At 38.8% G+C, this 24,254-nt stretch overlaps 1 protein-coding gene across 4 annotated transcripts in view; it reads right to left on the minus strand.

The window, feature by feature from the left end:
- Positions 1 to 24,254, minus strand: part of glis1b (GLIS family zinc finger 1b) — an 84,021-nt gene continuing 59,767 nt past the window's right edge. For 2 of the 4 annotated variants that reach the window (XM_077222909.1, XM_077222912.1), the window contains exons 6-11: positions 22,045 to 22,155; positions 20,564 to 20,732; positions 16,091 to 16,247; positions 3,352 to 3,509; positions 1,908 to 2,066; positions 1 to 866 (exon numbers count right to left, since the gene is read on the minus strand). In XM_077222909.1, the coding sequence (XP_077079024.1) occupies positions 733 to 866; positions 1,908 to 2,066; positions 3,352 to 3,509; positions 16,091 to 16,247; positions 20,564 to 20,732; positions 22,045 to 22,155 (888 nt within the window). In that variant the 3' untranslated portion in view covers positions 1 to 732. The remainder of the gene's footprint in view (positions 867 to 1,907; positions 2,067 to 3,351; positions 3,510 to 16,090; positions 16,248 to 20,563; positions 20,733 to 22,044; positions 22,156 to 24,254) is intronic. The other 2 variants (XM_077222910.1, XM_077222911.1) reach the window with 2 other exon arrangements.

Raw genomic sequence — 24,254 nt, forward strand, 5'->3', positions numbered from 1 at the left:
TGCAATATCCAAGAGTCATTTATTTAGAGATTGAGAGATTGACATCATTAATATTAAACAAACTGTACATTTTATACATGCGTTGAAAGTGTGGTAGATATTAAAAGCCATCAACCATCACAAAATAAAGAACTCTTTTTTTTCTGGGATGATGACAACCAAATGACAAAGCAATACAAACATTTGCAAACATTCACTGACAAAACACAGCAACACTAAATAATTGTTTCCAACACAACAGCCAACAAATCAGAAAAAGAGCTCTGACAAATGTGGAACTCATCACTGATGAGCTGTGGTGGCTCTGAAGTTTCTATCAAACCGTTCCAAAGTCACAATTGGATCAGAGCTGACCAGCTGGATTTATTAAGACTAGTGATGCCGTGATGACGACAAGGGAGTATCTCATGAGACTTTGAACATATCTTTCAAATCACTGGGAAAAAAGCGCAATTTCATAATATCCCACAAATAAACACACTCAACAGCACAGAGCCCTCATTTAACCTTCATTGCAGGGGAATAGCAGCTTTTTGGGTCGTCAAGGAAGCAGATAATATTTCAGTCCAATGAGGTGATTCAACAATGCATTTTAAGGAATAAAAAAAAGAGCTGAATTCTGAGAAAAATGGAATCTCTGACAGGTTGAAACTGCGTTGATGGAAGAAAATAATAAAAAAGATTGTTTGGTCTGAAAGAAGACATTTGTGTTGATGGCTCATTGACCTAATTCTACGTCTCGGTGTACACTGAAGACATTTGGCTCAAGCCGCGATCGAAGCCGCCCACCTGAAAGAAAACACTTTCCTCTGTGCCCGGCGAGAACTGGCAACCTGACCCTATGATGTCGGGCACCGAGCTGAAACCTTTGCATTAAGAAAAAGAGAACATAATGGAAAAATGTGTTATACTTTCATTAAACACTCTCAGAAAATGTGTACAAATTGTCCCATTAGACAATCACTAAATATACCCCTAAAGAGCACATACGAGTACTTTACGCATAGTAAGTACCTTTAGGTACCTTCAAGGGTAAACAATTAAAAATAAAGTTTCTAAAAGAGTTTTTTTTTCGCATTGATGCCATAGATGAAGAATTTTGTGTTGCCCAAAGAACCTATCAGTGAACAGTTCTTGAACCATTTTTTTCTTAGTGTGAAGAACATTTTAAAAAATCTAAAGAACGCTTTTTCCACTTTAAAGAATGTTTTGTGGAGTGCAATGGTTCCATGGATGTTAAACGTTTTTCATGGAACCATCAATGCCAATAAAGAACCTTTATTTTTTAAGAGTGTAGATAAGGTAGGTTACCAATTTTTGCACATTTTAAATACTCTCATTTAACATCAAGAATACTATTAGGGTATTGAAACAAGACAAATAGTTGAGTAAAATGGAAAGAATAACTAGCCAGGGCTGCATTTCGTAAGCTTAGGTAGATCGTTGAACCATTGCCACTAATGAGTTTTGAGAAACGGAGCCCATATCAGTTGACCTGTTTCTAACCATATTGCCTATACTGGTCCTGAAATGAATCTACTGTGCTCTAATGTATAATGATAGCTCACAATTTCAGTCGTGCTTCATTTTATTGTTATATTGCTTAATAATAACAGGATTTGTGGAGGTAAAGTTGCAGTCAGATTTCACAGGCGAAATCCTGTCATTACAATAGGAATCTGCGCAATCAGGAATTTCATGTGAGGGTGAACGATATCCCCATGCAGATTTCATAATGGGTTCAAGTTGGTTACACAAATTTTCAGTGTTGACCAACAGAAAGCTTCTTAGATTGAAAGTGAAAGTGAAAGTTCTTAGTTCTTTGAGATCTGTGCTTTATACACCACTACACGGTTGACATTTGACCTCTCTTGCCCAAGAAATTTCACCAAAATGCATTTGTGTACCTGTGGAAGAGGTGTTGGTGGAACAGCTCATGTGGAAGCCGTTGTGTGGGTTTGTGTTGAAGCTGTGAGACTCTGCAGGTTGATGACCGCTGCTGATGGACTGGTCCATTCGGTAGCTGTCACCAAAATGGAAACAGCTCTGGAAGTTACCACGGTAATCTGTATACAAACATTTATAGAAAACACAATATATAAGCATTAGAATGAAATGTCATTCAATTGTGGCTTTACATACAAAACTTAGCTCTTTAACAATGCAGCAAAAACCACAGACTGTAACAGTATTCCTGTTTGTATTTCTATTTTTGGACTTTTCCTTCTTTCTCCAAGTTTGCTTCCAGAAGTGTTCAACAAGTAGTCTCGCTCGGATGGGGGTCTTGGATTTGAGGTGGTACACACATGTGCATCTGTGTCCTGACCGGGAAGTTGAGCGTTTCTCCTTTAGCAGTTCTTTTGACAGACAGCTTAGCTGTTTTGGACTGGGTGGTTTTAGAGCAAAAAGCTTCCTCTTGTGGTTCCAGGCGTCTCTTTTAGCCCACATGTTCTGGCTAATACACAGAGCACTGCAGAGACGATGCCAGTTCTCATACTGATGTGGCTTTTTCTGACATTAAATACTCATGAGCTGATATTTTAAACAGGTATATTCCAATAGATCAGGAATAAAGGGAGGGGATGGGTGCTGTGAGTGGTAAATGCTTAGAGACACCATGAAATTAATATTGATTTCATGAAAAAAAAATTGTAAAAAAAATTTGGAATGCTGCAGTGTTTATTACAGATCATTTTGAATTGGCACATCAGTTTAAACATTCAAAGCCTACTGTATCATATTTGACATGCACATTTCTGAGGCCTCGAAATTATCAACATGAGATCAAAACCTTTTGTACACACTCTTCGGTTACACTTTATTTTGATGGTTCACTAACTCTCATTAGTGTATTAGTAAACTGTTAGATTAGGGTTAGGTGCTAGGGTTCAGGTGTAGTAGAATAAGTTGGAATGCAGATAGTCAGTAGAATGTCTGTTGGGGACCATCACAATAAAGAGTTAGCAAATATTAAGCAGACAGTCTACTAATACTCTAATGACAACTGTCATTATATGCATTTTATGTAAGTTGCCTGGTATTTATAAAATAAAATAAAATGCATTATACAGCTATTTATTAATCTCATTGATTTACATTTGGCCATATTAAAAATGGCACCAAATCCACCTACAGTAGCTCTATATTCTCTTTATCATATTATATGAGCCATAAAAGCCTGATGTATAAAATATGATACTTAAAACAAACCACATAAGCAAATTTTTTTTTTTGTCTAAAGGTTCAATAAAGTGCTGGACTTTTAATATTAACAGTGTGAATACTTGAACAAGATCCACCCAGTAAAATCCGATCAAACAATCTCTGAAAATGACACGTACGATCTCGTACCCTCACTTGGCAGGTTGTGGAAGGTGGAATAGGGTTTATGTTGAGTGTGGAGGTGTTGCTGGTTGGTAGAGGAGTTCTGTTGCTTCTCTAGTGTTGGTGAAGGAGATGTAGCGGCCTTCAGCAGACTGATCCCTGGAGACAGCAAAGCTCCAGATAACCTAAGACAGAGAGTGAACGTTAACTATTAAGATTAATGGTGAAAGATAAGCAGGCCAAAAAACATACCATAAAATTTAATATGGAGTACACAACTTTTATTACAAGAGTCTTCTGAATGTTATTAAAAGGAGCTTAAGAGCCTCACCCCATCTTACCTTTAACCATGCGAAAGATCTGAAAGTATTACCTCAGAAAAAGAGTCACATAGCCTTAAGTAAAACATTATTTATTTATTTTATTCATTTATTTTTTATTTACTCTAACATGCTTCATCCTATTCCAATTCTTGTTATAATGGAAAGTCATGAGGCTGGTTTTGATTGAGTACAAGCCTGTTCTTCACTCCAGATGCCACTTCTCCATAACATGCCCCTGACTTACTGTACACTGTGATGGCTCTGGGGAAGTTATGACAGCTTGCTCATGCCTCCACACAATGGAACAAATAAAGGCTTTGTTAGTGCCATTAGATGCAGCTGTCACAAGCAAGTCTTCAAATATGCAAAACCGAGATTCAGCAAGACACGAAGTGCCAACCAATGGCCCTGTGAAGTCGTTCCTGCCCCGCTAAGTCAAGGCCCTCTGCCTTTAGTGCACACATCAAAGAGTCACATTCTGAATTTCAGAAAGGAACAGAGAACAAAAACAAACTCAAAGAATCGGCTGTTTAAACAGAAGTATGACCAACAGATGCTCATCATGATACAGTTATAGAGAGATATTATGAGGACATATACAACTTTAATGTAAGACATGGAGAAACAGAGGAAATAAAAAAATGAATGCACTTTACTGCCTGTTCGGTCTCGCTAATGATATATGAGATCAGTATTTATGAATATGTTCACTTTTGTTACTTTTTTTTTTTTTTAAACCTTATGGAATAAATAAAGGTATACAGTATATGCTAGTCTACTCCTGAACTAATAAAATTCACTTTTAAAAGGTAAACCCTACCGTTCAAAAGTCTGGGGTAAGATTTTATTTTAAAGAAATTAACACTTTTTTTCACCAATTACACAATAAATGTATCAAAAGAGACTGTAAAGACATTCACACTGTGAAAAACAATTGCAAATAAATGCTGTTCTTTTGAACAAAGAAATCTGAAAAAAAAATATTTATTAAAGTAGCAACTAAAACAGCAAAAAAAAAAAAAAAAGCAGCAAAACTGTTCTCAACATTGATAGTTATAAGAAATCTTTCTTGAGCACCAAATCAGCGAATTAGAAGGGTTTCTGAAGAATCATGTGACACTGAAGACTAATGATGTAATGATGCTGAAAATTCAGCTTCGCATCACAGGAATAAATTAAACTTTAAAATGTATTAAAATAGAAAACAGTTATTTGGAATTGTAATAATATTTCACAATATTACTGGGTTACCCTTTGATAACACTTTATTTTACAGTGTCCTTGTTACATATGTTACATGTACTTACCATCGTAATAACAGTAAATTATGCATAATGACATGCAACTAACCCTCAACCAAACCCTAATCCTACCCTAACCCTATAGTAAGTACATCTTGTTGATAATTAATATTACTCAGTACTTAAATATTTAATTACACTGTAACAATGACACCTTAAAATAAAGTGTAACCGAAACTTCTTACAAAAACATTAAACAAATCTCACCAACCCCAAACTTTTATCAGTATTGTACACATTAATATTTAGTCTCTCTTATCAAGGAAAATGAACCTGATGTCTCGTCCTGCGCTACACCAATTTTTGTCCAATTAATTGCTCTCTGTAATGAGAAGGTCCCTCCCCTTAATATCATGTGCAACTGACAAGCAGGCAGAAAATTATGTTAATTACTTTGACATTAACTAAAGCATAGTGGCTATTTTAAAAGAAAAGGCACAATCCTTTCGTTATGAGGGCACCTTTAAAGAATGTGCATTTAAACAGACACATAATAAATAGCATTTAAATTGTATTTTTGTACTATCCACAGATTTAAAACCTAGCAAAGCGCTAATGTAGAATTTGGACTCCAATGACATTATAATTGGTTTTTATTTATGCTCCAGGCCTCATGTGGGAGTGATGTTTCCCATTGTTCATTTGCCCAGAATCTGATAAGGACTTCCTTGGCTGTTACATCTGTTAGACCATTATGTCGTTTTTCACTGTTAGCCAAATTCACATTCCAAGGTCTTGGTTTCATCATAAGTGCGTTAAAAAAAATTAATAATCCACAAATTGTTTTAACTATGTTCGGATGTAACCTCGTGAGTCACAGGGCTCTCCTCACACAGCCTCAAAGTCTACACAAACAAATTTCACAACAAGGCATGCAGCAAAAGAATTAGCGTTAGCGGCTAGCTTGTGTTTGTATGCAGGAAAGCGGTTCTGATAGTCGCTGACGTGACGTGAGGCGCATGTGTTTCTGCGAGAGCACGGCGGCAGCGTTCCCCTGGGAGCTGCTGTCAGCACAAGCTCAGGAAACAGTTATACTGTTCATATTTTTACAAGCAGCCTCTATGTGCAGCTAAAGTGAATCATGCTATAATCACTGCCAGCTGCAGCTTGCTAAGGCTCCAGGAATGAGGGGAATCTTTCATATGCAGGATTAATACCTCCCTTCGGTATTTACCTTCACTGATCATCTGCTTTCACCTTTGCAGACTGGTTTTTTGACTATACCGCCTGTCTCTCACGTCATAAGAGCTATATGGCCGCTGACCTATGGATCATCCAAAAGTTCATCTTCACCAAAGTGATAGAAAAGCATTTGGCTCGCTCAAGTAACACTTAAAACCTCCCTATATCTAAATTAGTAAAAGAAAAGTACAATTGAGGTGGAGGATTGATGCTGGAAGACTATTACATTGTTATAAAATATTTCTATTTCAAATAGATGCTGTTCTTTTGAACTTTCCTTTCATCAAAGAATCCTGAAAAAATCGGAATATTAGTATTATTTCTGAAGGATCATGTGACACTGAATACTGGAGTAATGATGTGGAAAATTCAGCGTTGCCATCACAGGAATAACTTACATTTTAAATTAAATTAATATAAAAAACAGGGTAACACTTTAAGGTAAGGGTACATGAATTATCATAAATTCATGCATGAATTCTGCATTCATTCATGCATTAATATCTCATGAATCATCAGGAACTAACACAAGTTCAACATTTTTCATTCATGACTTCATGGATGAACAACACCTTAATTAAAACATTAACTAAGATGAGCACATCATCATGAGTTATGATTTATTACGCATGATCATGATGTTTTCTTTGTTCACAGTTATGCCACCATTAATAGCACATTGTTCATCAGTGTTTCAAAGGACTAGTCGCCACTTTAGTTGAGGGGCCACACACATGATGAAGTCCTTGATAGATAATGCTTAGTTAATGATGACTACTGTATTTGAATGTCAACAGAATTTGTGTGCTATGAGTTGCGATTGGTCTATTTTGGGGTCTGTCCAATACAGTAGTCATCATTAGCTAAGCATTATCTACTAATAACTTCATCATGTGTGTGGCCCCTCAACTAAAGTGGTGACTAGGTCACTGACCTAGACAAAGAACAAAGAAAACATAATGATCATGCGTAATAAATCATAATTCATGATGATGTGCTCATCTTAGTTAATGTTTTAATTAAGGCGTTGTTTATCCATGAAATCATGAATGAAAAACGTTGAACTCGTGTTAGTTCCTGATGATTCATGAAATATTAATGCATGAATGAATGCAGAATTAATGCATGAATTTATACATGAATTCATGATAATTCATGTACCCTTACCGTAAAGTGTTACCAAAAACAGTAATTTTAATTGTAATATTATTTCACAATATTAGGCTACTTCTACAGTGCACAGTGTTTGTATTGCAAAAACCTGCGTCTTATTACCAACTACTTGCAATAAAATTCAATCCGTTTTTATGCAGGGGTTTAGTGGTATACTATAGGCCAGTGGCGCAGATAGGATTTTTTAACTGGGGGGGACCAAGCTGTCAGCAAATGATTTAAACTAAATTCGTTATTTTGCGTAATTTGGGCTTTAACTAGTGCTCAAGTAGTTACTTTGCGTAATTTGGGCTAATGATTTGCACTAAAAAGCCATTGGGGGATTTCTTATTTGAAATCATGGATAAACAACAATGAACAAAGGTAAACAAAGGCCTACCTGATCACCACTAGCAATGGATGATCATACTATTATTTGACTAGTATGCCAATCACCCACCAAAACTTCATGTCTTCAGCAAAGTATGTTTTGTGGCTGCCCTCCTGCAGATCCTCACTTGCCTGACTAGGGCAGAGGTCTTCAATCCTGCACCTGGAGGGCCACTGTCCTGCAGAGTTTAGTTCCAACCCTAATCAAACACACCTGAAACACACAGCTCATCAAGCTCTTCAGGATCGCTTGAATATACAAAGGCAGGTGTGCTGAAGCAGGTTGGAACTAAACTGTGGCCCTCCAGGAGCAGGATTGAAGACCTCTGGACTAGGGCCTGCCTTACTGTCATCAGAAATCGCCTGCAGGCCAGGAGGACAACATTTTAAATCTTATAATTTCAGTTAACCCTCTATACCTCTATAGAATTTCACAACAATGTGAAATACAACATATTCCTGAGAATTAATGGCTAAAACTACTATTTCAAAAATGTCTAAGAATAACTCAATTTTAAATTTAAGTGTTAATTACAAGTTTGTTGCAATTTATAGATTAGAAATATCTGTCAAATGATGTATGACAAATTAAGAAATGTTTTTCATAGCCCATAATTTAAGAATCTATATCCTCCGTTGCTCCAGTCCATACAATAGAAAAAACATGATTTCCTGCTATAAGAGGATGTCAAAAGTTTATGTAGGCCTTTATTTGTTGTTTGCATAAACCTTGCACCACACAAATTTACTTATTATGATTATTTTTATAGTGGCTTACACGACAGTGAACATACCTCAGTCAATTTATACAGTACAATGGGTTAAATGATAAGATAAAACATTATTTCCTTGACGACGATAAATTGTTTGATTTATCCAACCATTCTTTTTGTGTTCATTCATTATTTGTCTCTGTCCACTCACCTAAATGCATAGTTATGGTCTCCACATTTTGCTGTGTTTACTAAGTGCAAAAGCCTTCTTGCCATTATTGTCAGACTAGCTATTCCCCTTAACAAATCTAATCTGCCACATCTGGAAAAGTCAACAGGCATAGGATACTTACATTGTTTGTTTTTGAAAAAATGAGGTGATTGTTTTTTGTCTCTTCGTTGCCTTTATGTGGCATTTATACAGTCGATTTTTTTCAGTTCAGAAAATCACCGACTCAGCTCAGTCATAGATTGTATATGATCACTATGGTTACCGGCCCGCCCCTACAGGCACGATTGAGGCAGCTACCAGCTCCTCATAGGACCCCGGCGACGTCACTCAGGAGTCGTAGCACACACCCAGAAGAGAGAGTGTAAACGTCGGTGGCATGATGGCATCGTGTGTTTATTGACAACAGAACAGCGTGTTGTGAGAACGTGGGTACAAACAAAGTAATGGTGACCGGTGTAGATTATTATTGTGTGTCAGTCCGCGTCTGCCCCGACCCGATTCTGAAGCAGCGGCGGGCCGGGGCACTACTTTGGCTAATGTACTTGGCGAAAACACTGGTTAATCCTCTGTTTTACCGATTTTTGTCGCCTTTCGTAGGGATAGTGAGGGCGGGGGACGGATCGGGTCACTATGAATCTGGGGGGGTCATGTCCCCCCCGTCCCTAGTGCCATCTGCGCCCCTGCTATAGGCATATTTAAAGTCCCCATGTAATCAAAATTTAAGTTTTTAGTATGAATATGTTAAGCTAGTGTGCTCCAAAACAATGACAAAATTCGCATTTAGAAGCATTCAAAACTTATGCATTACTTATGCAAACTTAAGCATTCTCTCACTTCAGTCAATATGGATTAATGATTTTGATGACATCAGGCTGTACTTCAGCTTCTCATCAGATTTTCTGTCCAATCAAATGCTCTCTAGAATCTAAACCGCCCCGCCCCATACATTATAAATAGATGCTGAAGCTGCGGCTAAAATCGGTCACTTGTTCACACATTACCATTTTCTATGTGGTGAATGGCACAGTGCAATATATAGGGGATAGGGAACGATTCAGACAGTGTAAATATGCTTTTCATTGGGGGCGAATGAAGTCTGGTTTTGTGTTAGTGTCAAGCGAACCGCCGCAGTGCTCACACAGTCTGCTCCGGTCCCGATACACGATAGCACAGAATGGAACATATGCGCGAGTCAGGGCAGACCACAAAACATATCGGACCGATTTGAATTCTACAAAGAATTCTATATTTTAAAGCGATATGGAGGAGATTAGGATAGGAAACTGCTCAATATGTCCTTATGCCTTATGACAACACATTGAATAATGCTGCGCATTTCAAGGCACTTTATTGGGCCTTTAAATAATTATAATTTTCAGCACAAACATGCCACTTTCCATGCAATTGAGGTTTAAAATAAAATGTAAAAAAAAACAATGACAGTGTAACCACATTCACAACACTCAGAATCAGCAAGATGCATGATGGGGAATTGTGTAATGTTAAATTGTATGTAGTACAGATATTAAGGCATAATGTGTTTTCAGGTTATGTGTCATGGGATATACAGTAGGATACTTTGGTCCACTATCTAGAAAAAGTCGACTTCACAGGGACTTCAAAGAATAATGACCAAACCCTTAATAGTTTGCTTGTGAACAAAGGGTTTACAAATGGTATTTCTTCAAAGTAGAAGATTGAGTAATAACGGCAAAGTGTTTAATGCTGACGGTGATTCAGTGAATGTGACTCTATGGGAACTTCTGTGAATATCCCAGAGCTTCACTCAGTTGACATGAGTAAGTCCTTACTCAGCACAGTAGACACCATTGAGTGAACGTGACTCTTCTGGACATGATTCATTGAATGTGCTCCATGTTAAAGAACACAGTTACTTTACGTCTGGCTCCGAAAGTAACCACCAAAAGGATCAAAGCAAAGCGGTCCAAGTGGGACATAGCAACTTTGACCACACGCGCGCACAAAAAAAAAAAAAAATCACAGATTGAAGTGAACAAACCATGCATTGGGGGTTTGAAGTTAATTTAACATTGCCTACACACACTGAAAAGTTACATTTTGGATGATGGAATAATACTGTTATTAAATACAGGCTGCGAGTTTCATGAAAAGCCCTGTCGTTGACTCTCTTGCAAACCCTGTAGTGTCACGTTCCAATTTAATCCCTGTTAGAGGGGTCAAAGACCTTACAAATCGTGCAACAGAGGTGCTGGATTCAGAGGTGAGGCAATCCTTATGCTCAAACAGACACAAATCCTCCTGGAGTCGGCTAGAGACAAAATAGATCAAGATGGGAGTTTTTTTCCCCTCACATCCCTTTTGAATGAAGATTCATGAAGATGAGTGCTCTGTTCCCAGTTTGTCTTGTCTCACCTGTCAGGTTGTGCTCCGCTGGGAGACGGCGTGTATGACTTTGAGTGAGCATGGATATCCCAGTTGCCTCACGGTAAGCTCTTCTGATTGAAGAACGAACTGGCCGCTGGCTTGGCACGGGTCGGTGGGAACCTTTCTGGTTCTGGTTAGCAAACTAAAGCCAATCGTGAGAGATCAGGCCTTTACTGATCCGAGCCTCTAGCTTGTTTCTAAACACTCAAAAGCTCAACATGCAGTCGGGCGGGGAAATTAGCTTAAGATACAATGTGTCAATGTAGCTACTGTAAACTACAGAAATGGACTCAACTTTAAGGAATTAGAGTTTTTATGACTATATTTTTCTAGACTTATGAGACTAAGCGCAATATATACTACTGATTCATATTAATTTGATCAAAAATACAGTTAAAAATTAAAATCAGGATTCTTTGAATAGAAAGTTAAAAAGACCACTATTTATTTGAAATCGAAAAATATATTACTTATTATTTATTTATTATTGTCATTTAAATGTCTTTACTGTCACTTTGAACAATTTAATGTGTCCTTGCTGAATAAAATAGTAAATTTCTTATTTTTTTTATCTACTTTAAACTTTTGAATGGTAATGTATCAAGGTTTCCAAAAAAATTTGTAAAAATATAAAAATTAAGCAGCACTGAACACTGAAAATGGGAAGAAATATTTCTTGAGCACCAAATCAGTATATTAGAATGATTTCTGAAGGATCATGTGACACTGAAGACTGGAGTAAAGATGCTGAAAATTCAACTTAGCATCACAGGAATAAATTATATTCTAAAATAGAAAAAGTTTCTTTTCAATTTTAATACTATTTCACACTATGTAGGCTACTGTATTTTTGACAGAAATAAATGCAGCTTTGGCCAGCATAAAAGACTTCTTTTAAAAACTTTCAAAATCTTACCAACCCCAAAGCTTACTCCCATAAAAAATATGGAATTTTTTTTATATCCTCTCATTAATACAAACATGTTTCTAATTACCATTAAGGAACACCAGGATCAGCTATTTGTAATTTTACTGTAAAACTGTCACCTAAAAAACATGTTGAAGTGCCGATGCCACCCATTAAGCCCCTCGGCCCTCCAGGCTGGTGAACACGTTCCACAGCTACGAACACTTCTGCCTCCCTGCATCTCAAACTCCACAAAACGGAGACCACTAGATGTATTTTCACTGGCATATTTTTTAATATTAGCTTCAGAAAATGACACTAGTATTTGCGAAGTAAAAGGAGTCTAAATGGGCCATTTCAGCCAGAGTAAACACATTTAGCAATGAGGTCAGAGGCTGCAGCAGTGGAGTCAAGCAAGTTAGATAATTTTGTCAAAATGTTTAACGTCCTGCTAAACCATTTGGGAAAAACAAGAGCGGCAGCTGCTGTTGATTTTGGCAGCCAAGTGTATACTCTAGGCTTTAAACATGTAAATCAAAATGCTCCATCTTCAAATGTAAGTAGACATTTCATACCTGGTTAGTTGTAGGTCCTGGCAAAGATGTTGCGTTAGATGGACGGCATAAAGCGTGCTATATGTTCGTACACATTTTTGATCAGGAACTCCAACTCTAATGACTTCCGCAAACAAGAAGACGGCCATTTTCTTAATGCTACGTTGTCAGCGCGACTGCATGAGGAAGCTCTTTTATTACAGCTGACACTTGACTTACTAGGTGGATAAAATACTTTTATGTTTCAAGTTCCACATACTGTATACTCATTACTTCCAAAAAAAAGTTGACGTCCACCTTCATCTCATGCTTTGTGTTTAATCTTACGTTTCACAGACTTTGACCTTCAAAGTCAGTGAAAGGCAGAGGCTTGAATATGTCATTGTGATCTTCAGTGCAATAGCGAATAGAGTTACATGAGTATCCCCTGAGCCGGTTTCGTTCAGCTCTCATTCCTCTGCAAGTAGCAGTAATTGTTTGTGGAGCTTTAAAATGGCTCGCTAATTTTCTTGAGCTTTTTTTTTTTTGTTCTTTCTGCGACCTAGAAAAACAGATCACCTTCCAGAGGGACAACATGACAACTCAATGCTGCCTGGGCACATTTCATGGGCGCTCGAGTATTTCTGCAAGAAATGTATTTATCCAATGGACTTATACAAACAAAAACGTCACTTTGAATGAACTGTTAAAGTGTGTAAATCTTTTTTTTTTTTTTGCCAGAAAATTGAATCAAAGTATACATGTTTTTGTTTTGCCTGGGTCTCAAACCCACAACCTTGGCATTGTTAGCGCAAATACTCTACCAGTTGAGCTAACACGAAGAGAAAAAGAACAGGAGAAGGAAAACAGCTCATTGTCGTTCCTAAAGAGTCATGCTGTTTACAAGTTCTTGAATAAGTTTCTACTCTCAGATGTTAAGTACATTAGTTAATTTACTTAACACTGCACTTTTGCTTTCATTTAACTATGATAAAGAACAGAAAAATCTAATTTAAATCTGGTGCTTAAAAAGAACAGATGTATTTTGTCTCCTTCTCTCTATCTCATTTCCAGCATTTCTGTTTGTCACTATACACATAGTGCGTCTTGATGACACATTGGATTTGCAGCTCTACTTTGCTGGTCCAGAGGGAAATCAGGGTTTTTTAATGGGAAACATGCCTCAGTCCTGTTGGGGACATATTAGACTTCATTGTATTCCTTCTCTGAGCTTTCCAGAACACTAATCACAGCTTGAGGACAGAGAGAAACAGAGGTGTGTTCCGAAATCTTTTTTGGAAACACGGTCCTGCTTTAATTACACAACACTGACACCTCCGAACTGGTTTATGTTGTGTTAAGGTGACATTGGTTCAACCTGGATTTGCTGGATAAATACACACTGAAGTCAGCGCAAGGGACGAGCATTAAATTCGTCGTAGGGTGTGTGCTTTGGGAGAGTGTTACAATGAAAACAAACGCTCCGTATGGACAAGGGAAAAATCTGCCGGTGGTGCTTTGGATAGTAAATAAATCCAGGCCCCTAAATCAATATGGTTCTTACACACAGTAAAAAACACATCAGACGGCACAGATTACCAAAGAAAATCTCCTGTTATGAGAAAAACCTCACTGCATTGCAATATTAACAAGACCCCGGATGTGACTAGCTATTCCAAAGCAATAAGATGATATCAAGGAAGGTGCTTTTTTTGTAGTTTTCAGACAGAGAGTGAGCTGTGTATTATTGGTGAAGATTTGTCAGAGACTCTTTCTGCAGGTTAACAACAGTGGCGACAAATGAGTCTTTGAGTGAGTTTGTAAACAACAGTCAATGAATCAACTAAACAGATTTATTCAAGAACACTATCAATCTTTTTTTTCGACCAGAAAACAAAGTACACATGTTTTTGTTCTGCCTGGGTATCGAACCCACAACATTGGTGTTGCTATAGCGCAATACTTTTTCTTCAGGAAAAGAGAACATTCGTTTTTGGTATAGTATACAGTAAATAGGCGAATTGAGCATTTATTCAGGAACAACACAAGTGAGTGTGTCAATTAATCACTTACTCAATGATTTATTCAAAAACAATGATTCATTTAAGAATTAATCAAAAACAGCGGTGGAATTCGCAATAACATATACTAGCATGCTACTTACTAGTTGTGCTTTATCTTTAGATGGCAAGAATAGTAATAGTGAGCTAGTACTCATTTTTATCTCATCAAAGATTGACTATTGTAATTCTTTATACAGTATATTGGTCTCCCCCAGACTATTATAGTCCGCCTAGGCGCCTACAGTTAGGGCAAAATGCAGGAACAAGGCTTTTAACGGGGGTGAGAAAGATCCTTACATTGATGCAATCCTTACATTGGCTTCCTGTTAAATTCAGGATTGATTTTAAAGTTCTCTTGTTTGTCTACAAGGCCCTATCAGGCCTTGCTCCCCAGTACATCAGTGATCTTATTATTCCATACTCTCCTTCTAGAATTCTCAGGTCCTCCGATCAACGGCTTTTAAAGGTCCCTCATTGTCATTTAAAATCAAAAGGAGATTTTCCGTGGTACAGTAGGCTCCAAACTCTGGAATAGTCTCCCATTCCACGTGAGGTCAGCTCCATCAATTGCCTCTTTTACGTCTCATTTAAAAAACGTATTTATTTTCTTTAGATTTTGAATAAGTTATGTTTGATTTGTTGTATGATTTTAATGTTATCATTTTTGTAAAGCACTTTGGGGCAAAGTCTGTTGTTTGAAAATGTGCTATATAAATAAAGTTGCTTGCTTCCTTGCTATCCTATTCTAAATTCGGCCACTGATTCATTCCAGACAGAAACAAGTGACCCTGTCTTTTTGAGTGATTCAATTATTCAATTCAAATGATTCATTCAAAACACTGATTCATTCAGGAATTAGATAAGTGACAATCTTTATGAGTGAGTCAACTAATAATTTACTCAATGATTTGTTTAAAACCACTGATTCATTGCCGATCGAAACAATTAACTGTCTTTAAAAGTGAATCAATGAATCATACACTCAACCAAAAACAGAGGCTAGATTCAGCATAATAGCATACTACTTAGTATCTGTACTATATCTTTTTATGGCAAAGACAGTAAGAGGAGTATATTATATTATTCTGAATTCAGCTGATGATTAATTCTTAGAAAATAAATAAGTAACTGTCTTTCTGAGTAAGTCAACGAATCATACCCTCAAATGATTCATTCAAAAACACTGATTCATTCATTCAGGAATGAAACAAGCGATTACTGAGTGAATCATCATTATACAGTAATTTTTAATTAGATTAAAGTATAATCAAAAAAAGTTCTCACTTGTCAGACATCTTGGATGGATTGATCACAGAGCAATGAATTGTGGGATTGCCTTTTCCTAAAATGATCCACGCAATGCTGGCTTAGAATTTGGTCAAAAGAGTTCAGAACAGCCTTTTTGTCACTGCTTACTAACTGGAACAGAGTTACCACAGTGATATCTGTAACTGTGATGACAACCTTTATCCAATCTGACATCATCTTTATTGATCTCATCCAACCTACGTGTATGTCAGAACAATTGGGAGTAAACGTGATGCTCGATGGGATAGGTACTCACCCTTCCCGGGTGTTCTCGAGGCCAGACAGTGGGGAGAGATGGTGGGGGCTGCCAATGTTGCGGTCCAGGCGGGGCTGCCTGGGGGGCAGGTCAGGTCCAGAAGAGAGCAACTCAAGTGGGGCTCCATTGTGTGTCGTGCTGGAGCCGGTGTACAGGCCTGGAAGACAAACAAAACTAATGTGCAAAACATGCCTGATAAACCTCAAGGAGCCCTCAAGAACGGCACATTGACCAAATTAAATCTCCACAAAACAGCTCTTAATGGCAACAAGCGCTTGTTATGACAACACAAAACTCACCAAGGCCCTTTGGATGAATTTAAATGTTCTGTGCTGTTAGCAATTTACGATACATAATTTATGTTGCCGTGCGGGATGGATTTGATTGATTATTGCTATTTTGAACATATCTTTACAGATCGGATAAATTTGAATGGAACGGCAGAAATAATAAGTAGAGACAGATCTACTATAAGCTACTTGCATTGAAATGAATGGAACAGGCCAAGGACACAGAACCTTGAAGCAAAAAAAACAGAAGATACATCAACTCCATCCACAGTTTATAATGAAAATAACAGACATAGATCAGGTATCCAACTGGCCCAAATGTCATCCCACCATAGATTATACTACTGTATGCAAACCAGGCCAGATGAAAGTTGCTCGTTCTGTAAAGGGGCTTCTTCCGTCCCCAGGCTTCTTGTGCAGCCTGAGAGACTGACAGGCGGACACTTTTCCCAGTTGCTCCGGCTGTTAATGTGTTCCTCTGAATTTGCCCAGTAAATGTTTTCCCAGAAGCACTCTGTGCATTGACAGTCCTCAGCGGCTCGTCCTAGCACCCCTTCTCTTTGTGTTCCTCTCCAACTGCTTTACAGTGGAAGCAGGGCCTATCTGACAGTTTTCTGAACTGGTTACAAACTTGATTCATTACCCGAAATCATCAATCAAAGTCCTTAAATGCTTTCCCCTTTAGCCCTAACATCTGCTACCAGACTGGGAAGCATTCAACAAGTAATGGCCATGATTGCTTTAGTTGTTATCTTCTGGAGAGATGGGAGGGGGAGTCCACCAGGAGGCAGAATCAGATTCTAATGGCTGAGAGTAATATATTTAAAGGATATAAGTGTATTAGTGTGATATAATATGAAGTAAAAAAAAATATATATATATATAATGAAACACAAAAATACATCAAATATATAGTATGATATAATATATATATATATATATATATATATATATATATATATATATATATATATATATTATGTTATCACAATATATAATTAAGTCATGCAAAGCATATAGTATGCCACAGAGAATGCACAAAATTGTATGTAACAGCCAAATGCAAACCTACACAAAAGCACAGAACTAGAGCGCACTTTATACGTGCAAATTACAAAATGACAGAGGTACCCACTCTCTGCTTTGCTTTGCTTTTTCTACTGGCCCCGGAACAAAGCATAGGGAGAGGCAGAAACATCAGAAACATTAAATGCAGGCATCTTGGCCAGACCCAACCACAACTTCTCCTCTAAACAAGAACAAACAGCCACAGTAACATAACAGGTCCTTCAGGCAAAAGACATTTGCACATTGAAGCAACAACTTATCTCCTTTGAACTGAGCGAATGAGAGATGGTGTAAGCCAGGACGTCTATTTTCCCCTGGCACACGTTGGGGGTGATTTAAGCTGTTGCAGTGCAAAGTGTGTTTTGTACAAAGATGCTTGAGAGATGGGGAGTTCTGAAATTGTCCTTCAAATTCCCCTCGCACAAACATTTAGGGTCTGTTCTACATTCCTCTTGACTGAATCGCTGCTCTTAAAGGAATAGTTCACACAAATTTTTACTCTCATGTACAATGAGCAGGAGGGGACATGTTTAGTTCATTTAGTTTTGTCGTGGCCACGACATATTGAACTTGTTGGACCGTGATAATATGTTGTGGCCACAAGATCATTTTGTTGAGGTAACGACATCTTTATGTTGTGGCCACACGATGCAAAGTCGTGGCCTCGAGATATGACATTGAGGGAACACTGTGGCAAGCAGAGAGCTGTGGGACGGGAGCGAGGCTGGTGGAGCGAGTGTTAATGAGCGGTCTCCAGTCTCGAGTATCACAGAAGAGCTCCAGGAAGATATAAGGAGGAGTGACAACAGTGCAAGACAAGAGAGGACCAGGCCTGGACTTTACGTTGTGTTTTTATTATTAAAAGTTACGTTGATCATTTGACAGTTCCCACCCTCCTTCTTCCCTGAGCCTATAAACCTCATCTATTTCTCCTGGCCACAAGTTTAATGCATAAACAAACCTGCCTGACCATAGAAACCTTGTATTTTCACAAATGGATATTATTAATACATTAATATTTTATTTTGAATTAAGAATAACAAAAGTGTGGAATTAAGAAATTATTAGCTATATTAACCTATATTATAGGTCTACTATTATGTTAGCTTATATTATATTGCATGCAATGTTCCCTATACAGCATTCAAGTGAAGTTTGTTATTATCAATACATGTTAAAAGAATGTGTAAGAATATAAAATATTAACATTTTTATCCATCTCATCCAACAGTTTTTTAAATCAATTCAATGAACGTTTAATATTTTTAAATTATTATAATTTAAGTTATATTTTTTTATTCATTGTTAAGTATTTGCTTTATTTCCCCCTTCATTTCATGTACATCTCTTTACCTAATTAACGTTCTGGCCTACTTAAAGTAGGCTATGATGGCTGTAAATGCTGCAAATGCCCGGTTCATGCCAATAAAGTTTGGACTGTATTTCTGTAGGCTTAGGCTACTCCAGTATGAGTCGATAAATGAGTGTCTGTTTTCATTTACAAATGTAGCCTCTTGTGTCAGTGACAACATTCAAATAAAGTTTGAATAATTGGTTATTTAAGGGGGAAAAAATGATTGCGATTTTTCTAATACAAATACCAATTTAAAATGTGATATTTGAAGTACTCCAAGTATGCTGTGCTTGTTTGTAGGTATGTACAATTTGTGATTATATATATCAAAATGACTAAAAAATAATTTTATTTATCATTGAAAGCTTCAGTCCCCATTCATTCACACAGACTTCAGAGAGTATCCTTTTGTGTTCCATGAAAGAAAAAAGGTCTGGGATGACAAAGGTTTGTAAATGATATCATAATTTTCATCCCTTTAGTATTCCAGGTATTCCAGGCCTTTTCATGAAATCTCCTCTGCTAACTATTGCACCACAGTATTTTCAGCATTTTGACAAGAACAAGCCAAAGAACAAGAAAAATGACTAACAGGGAGGACTATAACTACTGTGGTTTAACTAATGCAAAACAAACACAAAACAAAACATGAAAAGCCTTCACCTCTGACCTCCCTCTCTAAATCAAAGAGTCATGAGTTATAGCTGGGTATTTTAAGGTAAGTGTCCTCTCCTTAGTGTGAATTGCATAACATTGAAAGTAGCATGGGAAAATTGACATCTAACGCAGATCGTGCATTGCAGCTGTTTGCAATATTATCATAGCATATGGTCTTCATAACATTACAATCCCCTTTATTCTGTCATGTCCATTTGAGCTGTTAAATCGTAGCTTATTGGTTTTGGATCACATAAATGGTTCTGCAAGTGAACGTACACTTAAACACATCTGGGTTTTGGTACATTCTAGGGTGGAGGGAACAGTCCTCTACCCATCTCTACAAAACATCCCAGGATACATAAATTAGACAGCACATATGCTCCTACAAAAACAAGCAGTAATGGATGCTATAGACCAAGATATACAATCATTTCTCTCAAGCAGCAGTTAATCTCCAAGATAAAGTATAACATTACAATCAACATAATCACAAAAACCATTCATATAATTATTTAAATACATTTCAGATTACTGTAAAAATATTAGTATTAGGATTATTTAAACATATTTGGAACTAGAACTATATTCTGAAGAAAATTTGTGTGGTGACTGTCTAAACTCACTATCATAGGGTGTGCTATGCGGTTGCTGGGGTGTTCTGGGTTGTTACATGGGCATTGCTAGATGGTTGCTAGGGTGTTCTGGGTGGTTTGTAAGTGGTTCCTTATAGGCCAAAAGAGCAGTCGATGAGACATTTTTTGCCCGATTTTCAGCAGGCAAAAAGAGTTACAAGCCACTTGACTTGAGCTATCATTGTGGTCGTAGTACAAACAGAGCCTGCACCCAAGTTTGATACTCATGGTATGAGCAAAAATAATAGTGATGCTCATTTTATAAAGCACCACTAATTACAAATATAATCCATGATTCTTTGTGCCACACCCACTTCACACCGCTATCATTAGAAAGTGCGAAAGTGCCTATAGAGCAGTGGATCTCAACCTTTTTTTAGTTGTTTTTAATTGTTTTGTCAAAATTTAAATAATTTTAAATAATGATTGGGGCCCCCTTAAAAGATATAGAGGATAAAGTAAGCCCTACCTGTATATATTTCCTGTCCGAGTGCTGGGGAACGACCTTCTTTCCCATTCAGAGAGTGCTGAGAGGTGGCAGGGCAGTGGGATTGCTGGGAAGGGGCAGGGCCATGCAGATGCTGGATTGACAGACATTCACTCAAAGCATCTGATTCTAAATGGGGGCAGGCCCTTAGCTGTCAATCAAAAAGATAAAATAAAAATGCAAGATTAGAGGTACATATATCAAAGCATGATGCTTTTCATGTTGAAAGAATGAAATCACATTAAAAACCTGTGTGAAACAAAAGTCTTCAATCAAAAAAAACGTAAAAACAAACAAACTCATCACTGACATGCCCCATCGGCCAGCGCAGGAAATGAAAAGCTTAGAGAGAAACAGTTTTTCACCACAAACAGGAACATTTGATTGGAAACATGAGGGGATGAGGGGAAGGACATACCCCACATCCACATCCATCTCCATCGTCAGTACAGGTTGGGACACTACATTATCGCCTTCAGAGAGGCGGAGAGGTCTTTTTTGCTTTTTTTGACTAGCATGCAAGACTGATATTTTCTCTTCATAAGGCTACAAAATCAAAGTTCTGGGAGTAATCATGCGTTATATGTGACATTTGTGTAGAGTTTGGGGAGTCAAATGTGTTTAGGACTATTAGACTGAATTTGAAAGCTTGGATTGTAGCATGGAATTATGTATAATTGGAAAATTATCTTCGGTCACTTGAATTCATGTTGAGTGGACTGAATCTGGAGACGATATCTCACAATAAACAATAGCCCGAAATGAGCCCTGACATGCAACATGGAAGTGTTATCTCATTTTAATTCCAGTGCAATTAAGATCACAAACCTGCAAATTAGAAATAAAACAAACACGTCTTAATTACACGCAAATGGGCTGCAGTGCAGAAAACCGCACGTTTTCCAGTTGAGATCCTTGTGCAAAACTCCCAGCCATTCGTCAAACGTAAAGGAGCTTCGGTGCTTTGCCGCAGCTTGCTATAACAGGCGTCGCTCGCGATAGATGAAGTGGGAGTGTTTGTTTGACATCAGCCCACAACATCTGGCCACAGGGGTATAGCGCTGCACAGCTTATTAACAATGGTACACGCTCACATGTGTTTCCGCTTACAACGGCAAGCAAGAAGAACGCATCAGTCAGCTGTCGTTTAGACCAGTGCAACAATGAGGCCATTCTGCTTATAATTACCCACTTTAATGAGGAATGCACTCTTCACCATGTAGATGCTGAAATGTGGTCATAGTTGATCTATTGTTGGGGAAATCATTTTCAAAAGACAATTCTAAGTAGAACCAACTGCACCAAGCCATGAAAAAGACACAATTGACCATGAAAAATATCTACTACAAACGTTTCTCAAGGTCGATGGGAAGAGCCAAAGAGCTAATTTTACTCTGATGTTCTGATAAGATGATTTGTAAAGAGGAAATAAAGAAAAGAATTGAGATTGTTTTTATCCTTACCTTCCTACGCACCTGCTGCTCTTTGGCAGAGTGGATCTTCACATGCTTGCGGAGGGAACTGGGGTCTGTGTAGCGTTTAGTGCAGCCTGGGATCTGACACGCATATGGTTTCTGAAACAGGAAAAGCACAACGAGTCAAAGAATCATAATTATACGTAGGTCAGCCACAAAGAGGACATGAAAACACACTGCTATGGACACAAAGACATTAATCATTACATTATGTCAGCATTCATAATTGAGTAGCTATAATAATAGTTTATAAGAGACTTTAAATACGGTGCAGAACATTTATGAACCGACATGGAAATTAAAAATACATGATAATTTAGACAAGCAACTATTTTGAACTCCAAAAACGTCTCGGTTACGTATGTAACCCTAGTTCCCTGATAGGGAACGAGACGCTGCGTCAAACGCTGCGGGAACGCCCCTGCGTTGTGCGTCATGAAGCACGTATGGAATCAGCCCAATGGAGAGATGAAACGTCATAGGCGGGTGACGTCATCGACCAGGAAACTATAAAGCACCCCAAAAACACAAGCGCATTAGCTTCTGATAGGCTTGAAGGAAGCGCTAACGGGAGTGCCGGGAGTATGGCGGAGCGACGCAGCGTCTCGTTCCCTATCAGGGAACTAGGGTTACATACGTAACCGAGACGTTCCCTTTGAAGGGAACTTCGAGCTGCGTCAAACGCTGCGGGAACGCGAATACCCACGTCGCCATAGGACCAAATGACCGTCATGTGAGACTAGCGCACAGAGGACGAGAGCACCTGTGCCCCAGGGGTAGAGCTTAAGTCTAGGTCATAGAACTTAATAAAAGTATGCGGTGAAGACCATCCAGCCGCATCACAAACATCACTCAGGGAAACCCCCGACAAAAGAGCTTTAGAAGCAGCCATACTCCTGGTAGAGTGAGCTCGGACAACCAAAGGTGAAGGCTGGCCAGCCGACTCATAAGCAAGTGAGATAGCCTCAACCACCCACTTGCTCATTCTCTGTTTAGACGCCGGACACCCTTTCCTGGGTGGCCCGAATCATACAAAAAGTTGTTCTGATTTCCTCCACAGGGCAGCTCTGTGGACATAAGCGTCTAATGCCCTAACAGGGCAGAGTGAATTAAGTTTCTCCTGGTCCGATGACATAAATGGAGGAGGACAGAAAGCCTGCAGAACCGTAGGTCTAACAATATTAGTAGGAACCTTAGGAACGTAACCTGGTCTAGGATGCAGAAAAGCTTTAACCATGCCAGGTGCAAATTCCAGGCACGAGGGTGAAACCGACAGAGCCTGCAAATCTCCGATTCTTTTTAGTGAAGAGATAGCAAGCAAAAAGATAGTCTTAAAAGTGAGAAACTTCTCGGGAACTTCTTCGATAGGTTCAAAAGGAGCTAGGGAAAGACCTTCTAATACAATGGCCAGATCCCAAGTCGGCACCCTCGTACGAACTGCTGGCCTCAGCCTCAAAGTGCCACGGAGGAAACGAGTTATAAGCGGGTGTCTCCCAAGAGAAACTCCACTGAAAGGGACGTGGTAAGCAGCTAGTGCCGCCACATACACCTTTAGTGTGGAGGGGGATAACCCTGTGGAGAAGCGCTCCTGCAGGAATTCCAGCACTGCACCCACTGGGCAGTTAACTGGGTCCTGCAGGTGTTCTCCACACCAAGAAGTGAAAAGTTTCCACTTCAAGGCATAAAGCTTCCTCGTGGATGGAGCTCTGGAGTTAAGAATGGTCTCAACAACCTCGGTTGAGAGACCGGAGTCTATGAGCTGGGCCCCCTCAGAGGCCAAGCCCACAGTTTCCACAATTCTGGGCGGGGGTGAAGTATCGTGCCCCCCGCCTGGGAGAGTAGATCCCTCCTGACCGGGAGCTCCAAAGGAGAACCGTCCAGGAGAGAAATCAGGTCCGCAAACCATACTCGGGCCGGCCAGAACGGGGCTACTAGTAGTAGACTGACCCCGTCCCGGCGGACCCTCTCCAGAACTCCTGGTAACAGAGCAATCGGGGGAAAGGCGTACAGACGTGACCTCGGCCACGGCTGCACAATGAGTGGTCTCCTTGGAAGCGAATAGGTCCACCTCGGCGCGACCGAAACTCAACCAAAGGAGCTCCACCACCTCGGGGTGGAGTCTCCATTCCCCTGGCCTCGGCCCCTGCCTCGACAGGGAGTCTGCTACCACATTCAAATACCCAGGGAGATACATTGCT

Source organism: Siphateles boraxobius, unplaced genomic scaffold (assembly GCF_051911475.1).
Source record: "Siphateles boraxobius isolate OS27281-9 unplaced genomic scaffold, OSU_SipBor_1 9, whole genome shotgun sequence".
NCBI lineage: Eukaryota > Metazoa > Chordata > Actinopteri > Cypriniformes > Leuciscidae > Siphateles > Siphateles boraxobius.